Source organism: Salvelinus alpinus, chromosome 16, assembly GCF_045679555.1.
Source record: "Salvelinus alpinus chromosome 16, SLU_Salpinus.1, whole genome shotgun sequence".
Lineage (NCBI taxonomy): Eukaryota > Metazoa > Chordata > Actinopteri > Salmoniformes > Salmonidae > Salvelinus > Salvelinus alpinus.
Genome location: NC_092101.1, coordinates 28,504,847 through 28,521,829, shown reverse-complemented (window position 1 = coordinate 28,521,829; position 16,983 = coordinate 28,504,847). Strand labels below are relative to the sequence as shown.

Sequence of the window (16,983 nt, the reverse complement as noted above, 5' to 3'; positions counted from 1 at the left end):
CCACCCACACCAGACGCGATCAGGACACACAGGTTGAAATATCAAAACAAACTCTGAATCAATTATATTAACTTAGAGACAGGTCGAAAAGCATTAAACATTTATGGCAATTAAGCTAGCTAGCTTGCTGTTGCTAGCTAATTTGTCCTGGGATATAAACATTGGGTTATTATTTTACCTGAAATGCACAAGGTCCTCTACTCCGACAATTAATCCACAGATAAAACGGTCAACCGAGTTTGTTTCTAGTAATCTCTCCTCCTTTCTTCAGGCTTCTTCTTCTTCGTACATTATATGGCGGTTGGCAACCAACTTTAAGGTGCATTACCACAACCGACTGGAATGTTAAACTCAGTTCATCTTTCAACCACCCACGTGGGCATATGCTCCTAAAAACCAATGAGGAGACGGGAGAGGCAGGACTTGCAGCTCGTCGAGCGTCACAATTAGAACCAAGTTCTATTTTAGGGCATTACAACACTGACGCAAGAAAGCAGTGTGGGTGCAATGATTGAATAAAGTATGTGTAAATTTAATTTGCAACACGTCCGGTATGGTCAGCCTGTTAGGCTTCTACTTCCAGCTTATACATACTAAACTCAGCAAAAATAGAAATGTCCTCTCACTATCAACTGCATTTATTTTCAGCAAACTTAACATGTGTAAAGATTTGTAAGAACATAGGTTTCAACAGACAAACTGAACAAGTTCCACAGACATGTGACTAACAGAAATTGAATAATGTGTCCCTGAACAAAGGGGGGGTAAAGATCAAAAAGTAAGTCAATATCTGGTGTGGCCACCAGCTGCATTAACTTCTCTAGGGTAGGGGGCAGCATTCGGAATTTTGGATGAAATGCATGCCCAAATTAAAATGCCTGCATCTCGGGCCCAGAATATATGATACGCATATAACTGGTAGATTTGGATAGAAAACACTCTAAAGTTTCCAAAACTGTTAAAATAGTGTCTGTGGGTATAACAGAACTGATTTGGCAGGCAAAAACATGAGAAATCCATTCAGGAAGTAGTTTTTTTGTTTTTGTTTTCTATTCAATGCCAATACAGTATCCATTGACTTAGGACTCAAAATGCAGTTTATATGCCTTCCACTAGATGTCAACAGTCCTCAGAAAATGTTTCAGGCTTGTATTCTGAAAAATGAAGAAGTAAGAGCAGTCTGAATGAGTGGACCCTGCCGTGTCACAGAGCTTTTTCCTGCGCAAGACCGAGAGAGTGCGTTTCTTGTTTACATTTTATATTGACGACGTTATTGTCCGGTTGAAATATTATTGATTATTTAGGCTAAAAACAACCTGAGGTTTGAATATAAACATAATTTGACATGTTTCTATGAACTTTACGGATACAATTTGTATTTTTTTGTCTTTCCGTTTTTTACTTTGTTTCAGCCTGTGGATTACTGAAGAAAACGCGCAAACAAAACAGAGGTTTTTGGGTATAAAGAGACTTTATCGAACAAAAATAATATTTATTGAGTAAATGAATGTCTGCTGAATGCAACCATATGTAGATCATCAAAGGGATTCATTTTATCTCTATTTCTAAATTGTGTAACTGTTCTACCTGGCTGGTTACTGTTTGTAATGATTTGTCTAGTGGGCTATGTTCTCATAATCGTAATGTATGCTTTCGCCGTAAAGCATTTTAAAAATCTGACACCGTGGTCGGATTCACAAGCAGTTAATCTTTAAACCCATGTAAAATATGTTTTGTTTTCTGAATCTTTATATTTGAATTTGGCGCCCAGCAGTTTCACTGGCTGCTGTAGAGGTGGGACGCTACCGTCTCACTTGCCCAAGAGAGGTTAAGTACTGCAGTGCATCTCCTCCTCATGGACTGCACCAGATTTGCTGTGAGATGTTACCCCACTCTTCCACCAAGGCACCTGCAAGTTGTCGTACATTTCTGGGGGGGAAATGGCCCAAGCCCTCACCCTCCGATCCAACAGGTCCCAGACGTGCTCAATGGGATTGAGATCCGGGCTCTTCGCTGGCCATGGCAGAACACTGACATTCCTGTCTTGCAGGAAATCACGCACAGAACGAGCAGTATGGCTGGTGGCATTGTCATGCTGTAGGGTCATGTCAGGATGAGCCTGCAGGAAGGGTACCACATGAGAGAGGAGGATGTCTTCCCTGTAACGCACAGCGTTGAGATTGCCTGCAATGACAACAAGCTCAGTCAGATGATGCTGTGACACACCGCCCCAGATCATGACGGACCCTCCACCTCCAAATCGATCCCACTCCAGAGTACAGGCCTCGGCGTAACGCTCATTCCTTCGACGATAAACGCAAATACGACCATCACCGCTGGTGAGACAAACCTGCGACTCGTCAGTGAAGAGCACTTTTTGCCAGTCCTGTCTGGTCCAGCAACAGTGGGTTTGTAACCATAGGCAACGCTGTTAACGGTGATGTCTGATGAGGACCTGCCTTACAACAGGCCTACAAGCCCTCAACCCAGCCTCTCTCAGAATATTGCCGACAGTGTGAGCACTGGAGGGATTGTGCGTTCCTGGTGTAACTCGGGCAGTTGTTGCCATCCTGTACCTGTCCCGCAGGTATGATGTTTGGATGTACCGATCCTGTGCAGGTGTTGTTACACGTGGTCTGCCACTGCGAGGACGATCAGCTGTCCATCCTGTCTCCCTGTAGCACTGTCTTAGGCGTCTCACAGTTCGGACATTGCAATTTATTGCCGTGGCCACATCTGCAGTCCTCATGCCTCCTTGCAGCATGCCTAAGGCACGTTCACACAGATGAGCAGGGACCCTGGGCATCTTTCTTTTGGTGATTTTCAGAGTCAGTAGAAAGGCCTCTTTAGTGTCCTAAGTTTTCATAACTGTGACCATAATTGTCTACCGTCTGTAAGCTGTTAGTGTCTTAACGACTGTTCCACAGGTGCATGTTCATTAATAGTTTATGGTTCATTGAACAAGCATGTGTTTAAACCCTTTACAATGAAGATCTGTGAAGTTATTTGGATTTTTACGAATTATCTTTGAAAGACAGGGTCCTGAAAAAGAGACGTTTCTTTTTTTGCTGAGTTTATATACAGTTTACGGGCACAGTATATATTACTTTAGTTCTCTTTTGTTTGTTTTTAGTCCCAGGCTTCAACTACCCTCAACCCCTCCCATCCATCCATCTCTGAACACCATCCAGTTTTGATTTCTAGCTGCAATATATTTTTCCACTGTGCTGTTTCACAAAAGTTCTGAACCTATTCATTCTAAAAGTTTCTAAAGATTGTAAATTATAGATTTTGCTAAGAGTATTATTATATTATTGATCGGATTGACTGACGTTTCAAATCACCCAGCAGTGCTATTGGGACAACGACTCCGATTGTTTGGGCGGAGACATGAGCATCTCTCGTCATTATATAGATCTTTGGACTGATACAGCATAGACCGCATGAGAGAGGAATGTACACAACGATGAGAGAGACAGTTTGTGAAAGTATGCCTAATCTACTTTGAAGAACTAGTAAAATTATATCGTCAGACAGCTCTGCAGCATAATTAGGCAGGCTAGCTAACTAGGATGACTAAAGACAGTACAGTATGGGGAGCACAAAACATTAGATGGCCTGGCTGGCTGGCTGACTGCAACTGCCTGAGCAGATGATTACTTTAAGGAATGAAGTAATCAAATATAAATTAAGTAATATTCACAACTGAAATATTTTATTATTTCATAGCAATTTCCTATTTTTCTATTGATGTGGACCTGATCAGAGACTATGGTTGACTATTTTTGGTCTTGGAATTTCCATTAAAATGTAGTTTTTTAAATCTAAGTAACATCTTTATTTCCTAATGCATTTCATGTAAAAAAAAATGTTTTATAGAAACCGAAGTTGAAAACAGTGACTCTAATAACCGAACCGAAACAACCTCAAAAAGCACTAATCGCTCAGCACTACCCTCTGAACATAAACAATCCATGTCTCTTTAAAATCGAGCACACAGCCATGCAATCTCCATAGACAAACATTGGCAGTAGAATGGCTTTACCGTCATAGGATGCCACCTTTCCAACAAGTCGGTTCGTCAAAGTGGTAGGTCACACAAGCTCACAGAACAGGGCCACCGAGTGCTAAAGCGTGTAAAAATGAACTATCCTCGGTTGCACCACTCACTACCGAGTTCCAAACTGTCTCTGGAAACAACGTCTGCAAAATAACTTCGTTGGGAGCTTCATGAAATGGGTTTACATGGCTGAGCAGCCGCACACAAGACTAAGATCACCATGCGCAATAACAAGCGCCGATTGGAATGGTGTAAAGCTCGCCGCCATTGGACTCTGGAGCAGTGGAAACGCGTTGAGTGATGGATCATGCTTCACCATCTGGCAGTCCGACTGATGAATCTGGATGAATCTAGAACACTACCTGCCCCATTGCATTGTGCCAACTGTAAAGTTTGGTGGAGGAGGAATAATGGTCTGGGGCTGTTTTTCATGGTTCGGGCTAGGCGCTTTAGTTCCAGTGAAGGGACATCTTAATGCTACAGCATACAATGACATTCTAGGTGATTTTCTGCTTCCAACTTTGATTTAACCTTTTATTTAACTAGGCAAGTCAGTTAAGAACAAATTCTTATTTTACAATAACAGCCTACCCCGGCCAAGCTCTCCCCTAACCCGGACGGCACTGGGTCAATTGTGCGCCGCTCTATGAGACTCCCGATCACAGCCAGTTGTGATACAGCCCGGGATCGAACCATGGTCTGTAGTGACGCCTCTAGCACTGTGATGCAGTGCCTTACACCGCTGCACCACCTTACACCGCTGCACCACTCGGGAGCCAAACTTTGTGGCAACAGTTTGGGGAAGGCCCTTGCCTGTTTCAGCATGACAATGCCCCCATGCACAAAGCAAAGTCCATACAGAAATGGTTGGTTAAGATCAGTGTGGAAGAACTTGAGGCGGTTATAACAGCAAAGGAATGAGATGTTCGACGAGTCCGAGCCCAGTCCACATACTTTTGGTCATGTAGTGTATATGTGTGTGTGCATGCGTACGGTCTGTGTGTGTGACAGACCTGCTGACAGGGCTCATGTAGTTGCCGGGGAACACTCCTATCTTGCCAGTGTGCATGGAGGTGCCTTTGAACCATCCGTCCTGACAGCGCTCCAGCACCAGGAACATCTCTCCCTTCCTCAGCTCCAACTCATCCTCCTTACGGGGGGTGTAGGGGAACAGGGCCACGTAGCTGCAGTGGGGGGAGAGAGAGATGGGACACATCAAACACACACACGTGGCCATCGACACAGGGACTGTCCAATTAACCTCAGGAGGAAATGAATCAGACATGTTGTGGATTCAGAACATCTCGTCTGTGACATGAGCAAAATGCACCCCCCTTCCACAGGCTACAGTATATCCATCAACATTTCCCCTCTCTTTCTAGTAGGCACTTACTGGCTGATCGAGATGGACATTCCCCTTTGGACTGGTCTTCCAATAGTTCAGAGAAAGCCACACTATATGTTTGTAGAGCAGGGATAGGCAACTGGCAGCCCCTTTTGTAGGCCCGCAGATCAATTACCCCCCCCAAAAAGTAAAACAAATATTCAACAATTAAAAATGCAAATGTTAAAATAAATAAAAATCTGCATAAAGAAAATTGTAATTTTCCCATCAGTGGAGTTTCCACCAAACTGATTTGTTGTACTTTTTAGCTTAAGTTTTCAAGAACCAAATAAAAATCTGTGCTTCCATCGCATTTTCAACTCTACCGATAGTTGTCAAAAAAAAACTGTTGCGCAAAAAAGCAAATGTGCCAACTCTGATCTTACATTTTTATATGTTATTTTAAATGTAGGGCTACACTGGTCTTGGCATGTGTGCTCTAGCCAACAGCTCACAGATACAGCGCGGGTAGGCTGGTCTACATGATGACATTATGGATAAGAGTGAGAATATTTTTCATTTGTCAAATGGCAGTCAGGCATCCATAATCATGTCAACAGAATAAGACCCTCAATATTTATTGGAAAGGAGCATCAAGATCACTGTGCACTTTCACCACCCTGTGAAGTTCATCATAACTTATTTCATCTGGCGCCTAATAAAGTGTACGGTTTCCCGAGTTGTAGTGGCAGGTACACAGAAAATATCATTGAGTGACTCCAATTCTTCTTTCGAAATGGTTGTTATATTCACATCACATTTCCACCGCCATTTATCGCATAATTAATTTTAGACAAAAAGATCCCACCATGTCTAACGAACAAATGATCTGTCTGCATTTATAAAATTGAACAAAAACTTCCTGTTTCCATCACAGCTGTCGCATATAAACTGTGGATGGAAACATGGTTTCTGACAGTCAACTAAGTTAGTCTAGTCAGCTACAGTGCTTGCTAGACTAACTACAGTGCATTCGGGAAGTATTCAGACGCCTTGACATTTTGCTGTTATTGATAAAGCAGTTATTGACAAATAGACACACCCCCGCCCCCTCATCTTACCAGACATAGCTGCTCTGTCCTGCCGATGCATGGAGAAGCCAGCCAGCTCTATATTATCCGTGTTGTCGTTCAGCCACGTCTCGGTGAAACTAAAACTGTAATATCTTATGTGTCCCGTTGGTAGGATACTCTTAAATCGTAGATCGTCTAGTTTTCCAATGATTGAACGTTGGCCAATAATACGGAGGGTAATGGTGGTTTACCTACTCGTCGGCTAATTCTTACAAGGCATCCTGCCCTCCTCCCCCATTTTTTCTTCATGCTGATGACAGGGATTTGGGCCACGTCTTGACAAAGCAGTATTTCCTTCACATTGGACTTCTTAAAGAAAAAATATTTGTCGAGGTGAGTCATCGCTGTTCTGATGTCCAGAAGCTCTTTTCGGTCATAAGAGACAGTAGCAGCAACATTACAGTGGGGAGAACAAGTATTTGATACACTGCCGATTTTGCAGGTTTTCCTACTTACAAAGCATGTAGAGGTCTGTAATTTTTATCATAGGTACACTTCAACTGTGAGAGACGGAATCTAAAACAAAAATCCAGAAAATCACATTGTATGATTTTTAAATAATTAATTTGCATTTTATTGCATGACATAAGTATTTGATCACCTACCAACCAGTAAGAATTCCGGCTCTCACAGACCTGTTAGTTTTTCTTTAAGAAGCCCTCCTGTTCTCCACTCATTACCTGTTTGAACTCGTTACCTGTATGAAAGACACCTGTCCACACACTCAATCAAACAGATTCCAACCTCTCCACAATGGCCAAGACCAGAGAGCTGTGTAAGGACATCAGGGATAAAATTGTAGACCTGCACAAGGCTGGGATGGGCTACAGGACAATAGGCAAGCAGCTTGGTGAGAAGGAAACAACTGTTGGCGCAATTATTAGAAAATGGAAGAAGTTCAAGATGACGGTCAATCACCCTCGGTCTGGGGCTCCATGCAAGATTTCACCTCGTGGGGCATCAATGATCATGAGGAAGGTGAGGGATCAGCCCAGAACTACACGGCAGGACCTGGTCAATGACCTGAAGAGAGCTGGGACCACAGTCTCAAAGAAAACCATTAGTAACACACTACGCCGTCATGGATTAAAATCCTGCAGCGCACGCAAGGTCCCCCTGCTTAAGCCAGTGCATGTCCAGGCCTGTCTGAAGTTTGCCAATGACCATCTGGATGATCCAGAGGAGGAATGGGAGAAGGTCATGTGGTCTGATGAGACAAAAATAGAGCTTTTTGGTCTAACTCCACTTGCCGTGTTTGGAGGAAGAAGAAGTATGAGTACAACCCCAAGAACACCATCCCAACCGTGAAGCATGGAGGTGGAAACATCATTCTTTGGGGATGCTTTTCTGCAAAGGGGACAGGACGACTGCACCGTATTGAGGGGAGGATGGATGGGGCCATGTATCGCGAGATCTTGGCCAACAACCTCCTTCCCTCAGTAAGAGCATTGAAGATGGGTCGTGGCTGGGTCTTCCAGCATGACAACGACACGAAGCACACAGCCATGGCAACTAAGGAGTGGCTCCGTAAGAAGCATCTCAAGGTCCTGGAGTGGCCTAGCCAGTCTCCAGACCTGAACCCAATAGAAAATCTTTGGAGGGAGCTGAAAGTCCGTATTGCCCAGCGACAGCCCCGAAACCTGAAGGATCTGGAGAAGATCTGTAGGGAGGAGTGGGCCAAAATCCCTGCTGCAGTGTGTGCAAACCTAGTCAAGAACTACAGGAAACGTATGATCTCTGTAATTGCAAACAAAGGTTTCTGTACCAAATATTAAGTACTGCTTTTCTGATGTATCAAATACTTATGTCATGCAATAAAATGCAAATTAATTACTTAAAAATCATACAATGTGATTTTCTGGATTTTTGTTTTAGATTCCGTCTCTCATAGTTGAAGTGTACCTATGATAAAAATTACAGACCTCTACATGCTTTGTAAGTAGGAAAACCTGCAAAATCGGCAGTGTATCAAATACTTGTTCTCCCCACTGTATGTAAAAAATGAGGTACAAACAATGCGAGATTTTCTTTTATTTTTTAAATAGCACAGTTGATTAGGAGCCCGTAAAACGGCAGTCATCCCCTCCGGTGCCATCATCTCTCCAGAGTTCCTCTGTGGAGATGGGAGAACCTTCCAGAAGCACAACCATCTCTGCAGCACTCCACCAAGCAGGCCTTTATGGTAGACTGGCCAGACGGAAGCCACTCCTCAGTAAAAGGCACACGACAGCCCACTTGGATATTGCCAAAACGACACCTAAAGAACTCTCAGACCATGAGAAGCAAGATTCTCTGGTCTGATGAAACCAAGATTGACCTCTTTGGCCTGAATGCCAAGCGTCACGTCTGGAGGAAACCTGGGACCATCCCTACGGTGACGCATGGTGGTGGCAGTGTCATCATGCTGTGGGGATATTTTTCAGCGGCAGGGACTGGGAGACAAGTCAGGATCGAGGCAAAGATCAACGGAGCAAAGTACAGAGATCGATGAAAACCTGCTCCAGAGCGCTCAGGACCTCAGACTGGGGTGAAGGTTCACCTTCCAACATGACAACAACCCTAAGCACACAGCCAAGACAACACAGGAGTGGCTTTGGGACAAGTCTCAAAGTCCTTGAGAGGCTCAGCCAGAGCCTGGACTTGAACCCAATTGAACATCTCTGGAGAGACCAGAAAATAGCTGTGCAGCAACACACCCCATCCAACTTGACAGAGCTTGAGAGGATCTGCAGAGAAGAATGGGAGAAACTCCCCAAATACACGTGTGCCAAGCTTGTAGCGTCACACCCAAGAAGACTTGAGGATGCAATTGCTGCCAAAGGTGCATCAACAAAGTATTGAGTAAAGGGTCTGAATTCTAAATTTGATATTTCAGTTTATTTTTATAGATTTGCCAAAATTTCTAAAAACTTGTTTTTGCTTTATCATTATGTAAATTAATACATCTTAGAAAAAGGCTGTAACGTAACAACATTTTGAAAAAGCTAAGGGGTCTGAATACTTTCCGATTGCACTGTATATGAACTTGTATTAATCATGGTCTAATTACCGACCGGGGGGCCCCCATTGATTTTGTTAGTCACTCAAAATGTGTAAAATGCAGGAAATTAACTTAACATTTTTTTCCCCCCTCTACGCCACATGGCAAAACGAGTAGTATTTCATGAAATTAGTTATAAAATCGCAAAATCTTCTCTCCACCCCACGGCAAAATGTGTAGAATTGCAGGAAATTAGGCTAGGGCTGGCTCTGATTGCCGGTGTGTACAGTGGGACAAAAAAGTATTTAGTCAGCCACCAATTGTGCAAGTTCTCCCACTTAAAAAGATGAGAGAGGCCTGTAATTTTCATCATAGGTACACTTCAACTATGACAGACAAAATGAGAAAAAAAATCCTGAAAATCACATTGTAGGATTTTTTTATGAATTTATTTGCAAATTATGGTGGAAAATAAGTATTTGGTCACCTACAAACAAGCAAGATTTCTGTCTCTCACAGACCTGTAACTTCTTCTTTAACTTCTTGTCAATATGGGGGCGCTGTTTCCACTTTGTAAAAAATCGTGCCCAAATTAAACTGCCTCGTACTCTATTCTAGATCGTACAATATGCATATTAATATTACTATTGGATAGAAAACACACAAGTTTCTAAAACCGTTTGAATTATATCTGTGAGTAAAACAGAACTCATTTTGCAGCAAACTTCCTGACAGGAAGTGAAAGATCTGAAATCGAGGCCCTGTTCCAGGGCCTTCCTATTCAATTGCCTGAAATCTATGGATATACATGCACTTCATACGCCTTCCACTAGATGTCAACAGGCAGTGGGAGGTGGAATGGGGTGTCTAGCTTGATCTGAGGTCGAACAAGAGCTTTTGGAATGACGTGTCTGGAAATGTCATTGTCTTCGAAGGCGCGAGAAGGAACCCCAGATTGCCTTCTGAAAAGCTTTCGGTATACACGGCTAATATCTCCGGCTTTGATTTTATTCGATACATGTGATAATATCATCGTAAAGTATGTTTTTTCAATCGAGTTTTATCAGATTATTCAACGTTTATCGGGAGTTTTGCGTCGAGAGAAGATGGACATCTTCGCGCCACTTGGCTAGCTATGGTTGCTAATTCGACAGGAGAAGAGGACATTCTAAAACCAAACAACGATTTATTCTAGACCAAGGACTCCTTGTACAAGATTCTGATGGAAGCTCAGCAAAAGTAGGAACCATTTATGATGTTATTTCTGTGGAAAATGTTTAGTCCTATTTTCCGCCCTTATTGCGGGCACTGTCTCGCTATAACGTAAGCTGTTTGTTATGGTAAAGTTATTTTTTTTAAATCTAACACGGCGATTGCATTTCATTTGCTGTCCAACATGTATTTTTTAGTAAAGTTTATGATGAGTTCTTTGGTCAGATTAGGTGACTGTCCAAAATATCTCCGGATAATTTGGTGAATCGATGCTACATATTCACAACGTATAACCACGGTTTGCAGCTCAAAATATGCAAATTTTTGAACAAAACATAAGTGTATTGTGTAACATGATGTTATAAGACTGTCATCTGATGAAGTTGGTAAAGGTTAGTGATTAATTTTATATATTTTGCTGGTTTTTGCGAATGCTATCTATGCGGTGAATAAATGCGGTTGTGTGTTTGACTATTGTGGTAAGCTAATATAATGCTATATTGAGTTTTCGCTGTAAAACATTTTAAAAATCTGAAATGATGGCTGGATTCACAAGATGTGTATCTTTCATTTGCTGTATTGGACTTGTGATTTCATGATATTTATATGCTAGTATTTACTTGTGGCGCTATGCTAGGCTATGCTAGTCAGCTTTTTACTGATGAGGATGCTCCCGGATCAGGGATGGTGATGAAGTAGAGGTTAAGAGGCTCCTCTGTCCTCCACTCGTTACCTGTATTAATGGCACCTGTTTGAACTTGTTATCAGTATAAAAGACACCTGTCCACAACCTCAAACAGTCACACTCCAAACTCCACTATGGCCAAGACCAAAGAGCTGTCAAAGGACACCAGAAACAAAATTATAGACCTGCACCAGGCTGGGAAGACTGAATCTGCAATAGGTAAGCAGCTTGGTTTGAAGAAATCAACTGTGGGAGCAATTATTAGGAAATGGAAGACATACAAGACCACTGATAATCTCCCTCGATCTGGGGCTCCACGCAAGATCTTACCCCGTGGGGTCAAAATGATCACAAGAACGGTGAGCAAAAATCCCAGAACCACACGGGGGGACCTAGTGAATGACCTGCAGAGAGTTGGGACCAAAGTAACAAAGCCTACCATCAGTAACACACTACGCCGCCAGGGACTCAAATCCTGCAGTGCCAGACGTGTACCCCTGCTTAAGCCAGTACATGTCCAGGCCCGTCTGAAGTTTGCTAGAGAGCATTTGGATGATCCAGAAGAAGATTGGGAGAATGTCATATGGTCAGATGAAACCAAAATATAACTTTTTGGTAAAAATTCAACTCGTCGTGTTTGGAGGACAAAGAATGCTGAGTTGCATCCAAAGAACACCATACCTACTGTGAAGCATGGGGGTGGAAACATCATGCTTTGGGGCTGTTTTTCTGCAAAGGGACCAGGACGACTGATCCGTGTAAAGGAAAGAATGAATGGGGCCATGTATCGTGAGATTTTGAGTGAAAACCTCCTTCCATCAGCAAGGGCATTGAAGATGAAACGTGGCTGGGTCTTTCAGCATGACAATGATCCCAAACACACCGCCCGGGCAACGAAGGAGTGGCTTCGTAAGAAGCATTTCAAGGTCCTGGAGTGGCCTAGCCAGTCTCCAGATCTCAACCCCATAGAAAATCTTTGGAGGGAGTTGAAAGTCCGTGTTGCCCAGCAACAGCCCCAAAACATCACTGCTCTAGAGGAGATCTGCATGGAGGAATGGGCCAAAATACCAGCAACAGTGTGTGAAAACCTTGTGGAGACTTACAGAAAACGTTTGACCTCTGTCATTGCCAACAAAGGGTATATAACAAAGTATTGAGATAAACTTTTGTTATTGACCAAATACTTATTTTCCACCATAATTTGCAAATAAATTCATTAAAAATCCTACAATGTGATTTTCTGGATTTTTTTTCTCATTTTGTCTGTCATAGCTGAAGTGTACCTATGATGAAAATTACAGGCCTCTCTCATCTTTTTAAGTGGGAGAACTTGCACAATTGGTGGCTGACTAAATACTTTTTTGCCCCACTGTATATGGATGTGGGTACGTAGACCCGGGAGCCACTGCGGCCCCTCATGAGTTCACCCCATCACTGGTGTAGAGGAATACTATGGTAACGTTCTGCATGGCACAGCTGTGGCAGGGCTCCAGTGAGGTGCTGTAAAGGGAGTGGGAAAGTCACATCTCCAAGAACCTCAGAGGGGAAGAGGCTTTAAAGAACAACTGCTGACAGACAGCATAGACACTTTCACTGGTGTCAGGGAGGTGGAAATTAAGAAAAATGCAGAAACACACAAACACACTCACTTTGGGGAGGTGGGCCGTATCTAATTCCTATCAGGTGTCTGGAGTCTCTCAAAGGAGTAATGATGTGAGAGGTCCAGGGTCACAGGCAGGATCTCTGATAGGACCCAGGAGACTCCATACCCCACAGCGGTTGACCTTTCACCCTTCACCTGTGCTCTGGGTCAACCTCTGGTGTTCCACACTGACAGCTGAGCGGTCATTTAGAGGCTTGGAGAACTCCCAGAACACATTAGACGGCCCCACGCCCTAGCCATGTGTGGAACATGCTCTTAAACGGCATGTTCTCTCTGGTTTAGTGTGCTGGTACTTTATACATGGAAGAGTGTTACATATACACACAGATGTACGTGTGTGTACACTCACACTGTAGGTCTTTGTCTCCCACTCTGGTCGCTTGTGCTTGGGGAAGGTCTCTGACCAGCAGCCAACGAGGCTGCTGCTCCCAGCGCTGAAGATTGTGGGGGAGGAGGTGGGGGAGGAGGTCGAGCTTCCTGTCAAAAAACAACAAAAAAACTGTCTGAAACAGAGATCAAACAGCACAGTTCACAATAAGGTTGAAGCGAATCCCTCACATAAAAAACTGCTTTGTTTGGAACCAAAAGACAGGAAACAACTCACTGCCTTCAGCGCAACATGAGTTACATTAAAGCTCTTGATGGAATGATACATGAGAACCATACCCCTTCCCTTTTAACCCATGATTAGGTGTTACATAATGAGAGAAACTGCTCGGTGAAAAGGGGATATTATTTACTCTGTTCAATGAGGGAGAGTATCGCTTGGCACAGAAGTTAGGTCTTGTCCCCAACTTCCCCATAGAACTGGGAAGGAATCTCCAGTGTGCTTGTTTGTTTGTTGCTATAGAAACGACACTGGGGCCTTGTGAATCCATTGCTGTGTTTAATTGGGACCATATGAAAGTCAAAACATTTCTGTAAACATTACATAGTTTAACCCTCAGGGGCGCTCTGAGCAGATTCTTCTGGGCTCTCTTATCCCCCTTGTTCTGCCTCTAACGTGACAGAAACCAGACCAAAACAACTCTTACACAATCATACACACTGACATATTGGTGTACTGGGAAAGGGGTTTGTTTTCTTCTAAACATGCAAAACTATTAATACATCTGCAGAGAAAGACATTGTAGACGGTAAATATTTCAGGCCCCATCACCTGGAACAAGACAAATGTGTCTCAGCTTGACATTAACAGGCCTGAGGAGCAGACAGACATCACTAACATGGAGCAGTGGAGGGGGGGGGGGGGGTTGAAATACATTCAGAAGAGCCTACATGCTACCATGCGTGTTTGTGTGTGCGCTGTTGACGGAGCTGAAATAATGACATTGCCTGCAGGCCAGAGAAATCATCATGTAGAGTTAGTTCCCCAGTGAAGTGGGGAGAGCATGTGTGGCTCAGTTGGTAGAGCATGGCGCTTGCAACGCCAGGGTTGTGGGTTCATTCCCCACGGGGGGACCAGGATGAATATGTATGAACTTTCCAATTTGTAAGTCGCTCTGGATAAGAGCGTCTGCTAAATGACTTAAATGTAAATGAAGTGGAGAGCTTAACCTTTGTGTACACATAGTCCCCTGTTCAGCAGTACCACATACCAACAAAGCCACACACAGTCAGTTGACCACGACAAAGCAGCAGATACATCAGTCTCCGCCATACACGATAGCATGTAAGTAAAGTAACATAGATCAACCTAAATACACTGCTCAAAAAAATAAAGGGAACACTTAAACAACACAATGTAACTCCAAGTCAATCACACTTCTGTGAAATTAAACTGTCCACTTAGGAAGCAACACTGATTGACAATAAATTTCACATGCTGTTATGCAAATGGAATAGACAACAGGTGGAAATTATAGGCAATTAGCAAGACACCCCCAATAAAGGAGTGGTTCTGCAGGTGGTGACCACAGACCACTTCTCAGTTCCTATGTTTCCTGGCTGATGTTTTGGTCACTTTTGAATGCTGGCGGTGCTTTCACTCTAGTGGTAGCATGAGACGGAGTCTACAACCCACACAAGTGGCTCAGGTAGTGCAGCTCATCCAGGATGGCACATCAATGCGAGCTGTGGCAAGAAGGTTTGCTGTGTCTGTCAGCGTAGTGTCCAGAGCATGTAGGCGCTACCAGGAGACAGGCCAGTACATCAGGAGACGTGGAGGAGGCCGTAGGAGGGCAACAACCCAGCAGCAGGACCGCTACCTCCGCCTTTGTGCAAGGAGGAGCACTGCCAGAGCCCTGAAAAATGATCTCCAGCAGGCCACAAATGTGCCTTGTTTTGCCTTGTTTTGTTCATTTAGCAGAGATGCTCTTCTTTCCTGAGCCCTTATCACAGCCAAGACACACTTATTTTAATAGTAAAAAACATGTAATATAACAAAATAAAAGAATTTAAAAAGATGCTAGTGCAAAAAAGTGATGCGCATCTTGAGTCTAGAACAGTTCACCTCAGAGTGATCAATTGTAACAGGGCTCAATTTGGCGAGTTGAAGAATGTTTTCAGGACTCGAAATCTACCTTTTTGATATACAGACGCTCTATTTACTTTATTTTTCCTGTTCTTGGGAATTTTCAAAATAGATGAACAATTCCTCATTGAAAACTGCATGGTGAGGAATTACTGCCACGAAATCTGTTTGGGGAGTAGGCATATGCTTAATGAGTCTGGTGAAAATATGCTCCTTGTTTCTATCAAACTAATGTTTTTGCACACTTTCACTGTGGAACTTGTCTATGTTTAGGGGGTTAAAGCCTAGGCTAACCAATTATAAATGGCACTAGCAGTTCGCCTAAGTGGAAAACAGACGGGATGCAATTATTCCAAAACTGCAGCTCGTTGTTGGAACTTGAGATAAAACTGTCATCATTTGGCAAGGAATGTAGCCTGTCTATCCCATCAGTCAGATATGTTTTTATAGGCATTTATTTCTGTAGTCTTAACAGGAGCACACGAGTGTGTGTAGGGAGTGGTTGGAATGCAATTGAGTGAATGAGGCATGGCGAGGAAAGGGAATTTAGGGAGAAGAACTGTATGATGCTTGGCTTGGTTTATTTTTTGTTGTGCCCCGCAAATGCACATGTACAAATGGCACACTAGAGTTAAAGCAAATGAATGTTGTCTTCAAGACAAAATGTCACTTTCCTGTTCTGGGAGCCACAAACACATTCCACCAAATAGCTTTACAGTATTTTTTTTTAAATAATTTAAAAGTAATCTCTGGCTAAAGATGGAGCTTTGACGTCCGTTCCAGTACTCATGTCCATCCCTAATTAGGGAAACCGTAGCGTAGTTGCAAGAACCCTATTGTTATATTGAACTGTTGGTGTGAATACTGTAGAATCTTTATAGAGAAGTGCACTTACCACAGCAATGGATGCGTAACTTGTCTCTGGGGGAAATGTGAACACGGTTGCCGTAGTAACAGGACTGCTGGGGGGAGGAGTCACTAGGAGTCCAGTTGTACAGATGTGTACCTGTTGAGGAGAGAAGACAAAGTCAGTCAACTTACTCAACCAATACCACTCCCCTACAATACTTTCAGGCATATACATTACACACAAAACAGTGTGCTAGAACAACTATGGCATTTTTCAACGAAAGTTGCAACTGAATGGATCTCCATCAGAAGGGACAGATGTCTTGGTCAATTTGTGCCAGTCTGTCCCCTCACATCCAGTCTCACATGGGTAGAAGTACTCTGTCATGAATGAACTAACAGACTAGTTATTTAATCTCTTAACCATCTCACACATGGCGTTAAAATGTCCCATTGAATGGAAATGTTGCCTTCACAGCAGCGGTGAACCCAATTGGCCAAATCAAGCTGTGCTAGTGTCCCAATAACCAGATTGGCTGGGTTAGGTCATATGACTGCCAAGCACACGTTTTATTTGGCTGGGTGAAGACAGGTGAGTGCTCAA

At 43.3% G+C, this 16,983-nt stretch overlaps 1 protein-coding gene across 2 annotated transcripts in view; it reads right to left on the bottom strand.

The window, feature by feature from the left end:
• The window catches only part of LOC139541287 (E3 ubiquitin-protein ligase SH3RF1-like), a 76,930-nt gene that overhangs the window by 10,848 nt on the left and 49,099 nt on the right, over positions 1-16,983 (bottom strand). For both annotated transcript variants that reach the window (XM_071345760.1, XM_071345761.1), the window contains exons 6-8: positions 16,426-16,536; positions 13,407-13,534; positions 5,074-5,244 (exon numbers count right to left, since the gene is read on the bottom strand). In XM_071345760.1, coding sequence (XP_071201861.1) covers positions 5,074-5,244; positions 13,407-13,534; positions 16,426-16,536 — 410 coding nt within the window. The remainder of the gene's footprint in view (positions 1-5,073; positions 5,245-13,406; positions 13,535-16,425; positions 16,537-16,983) is intronic.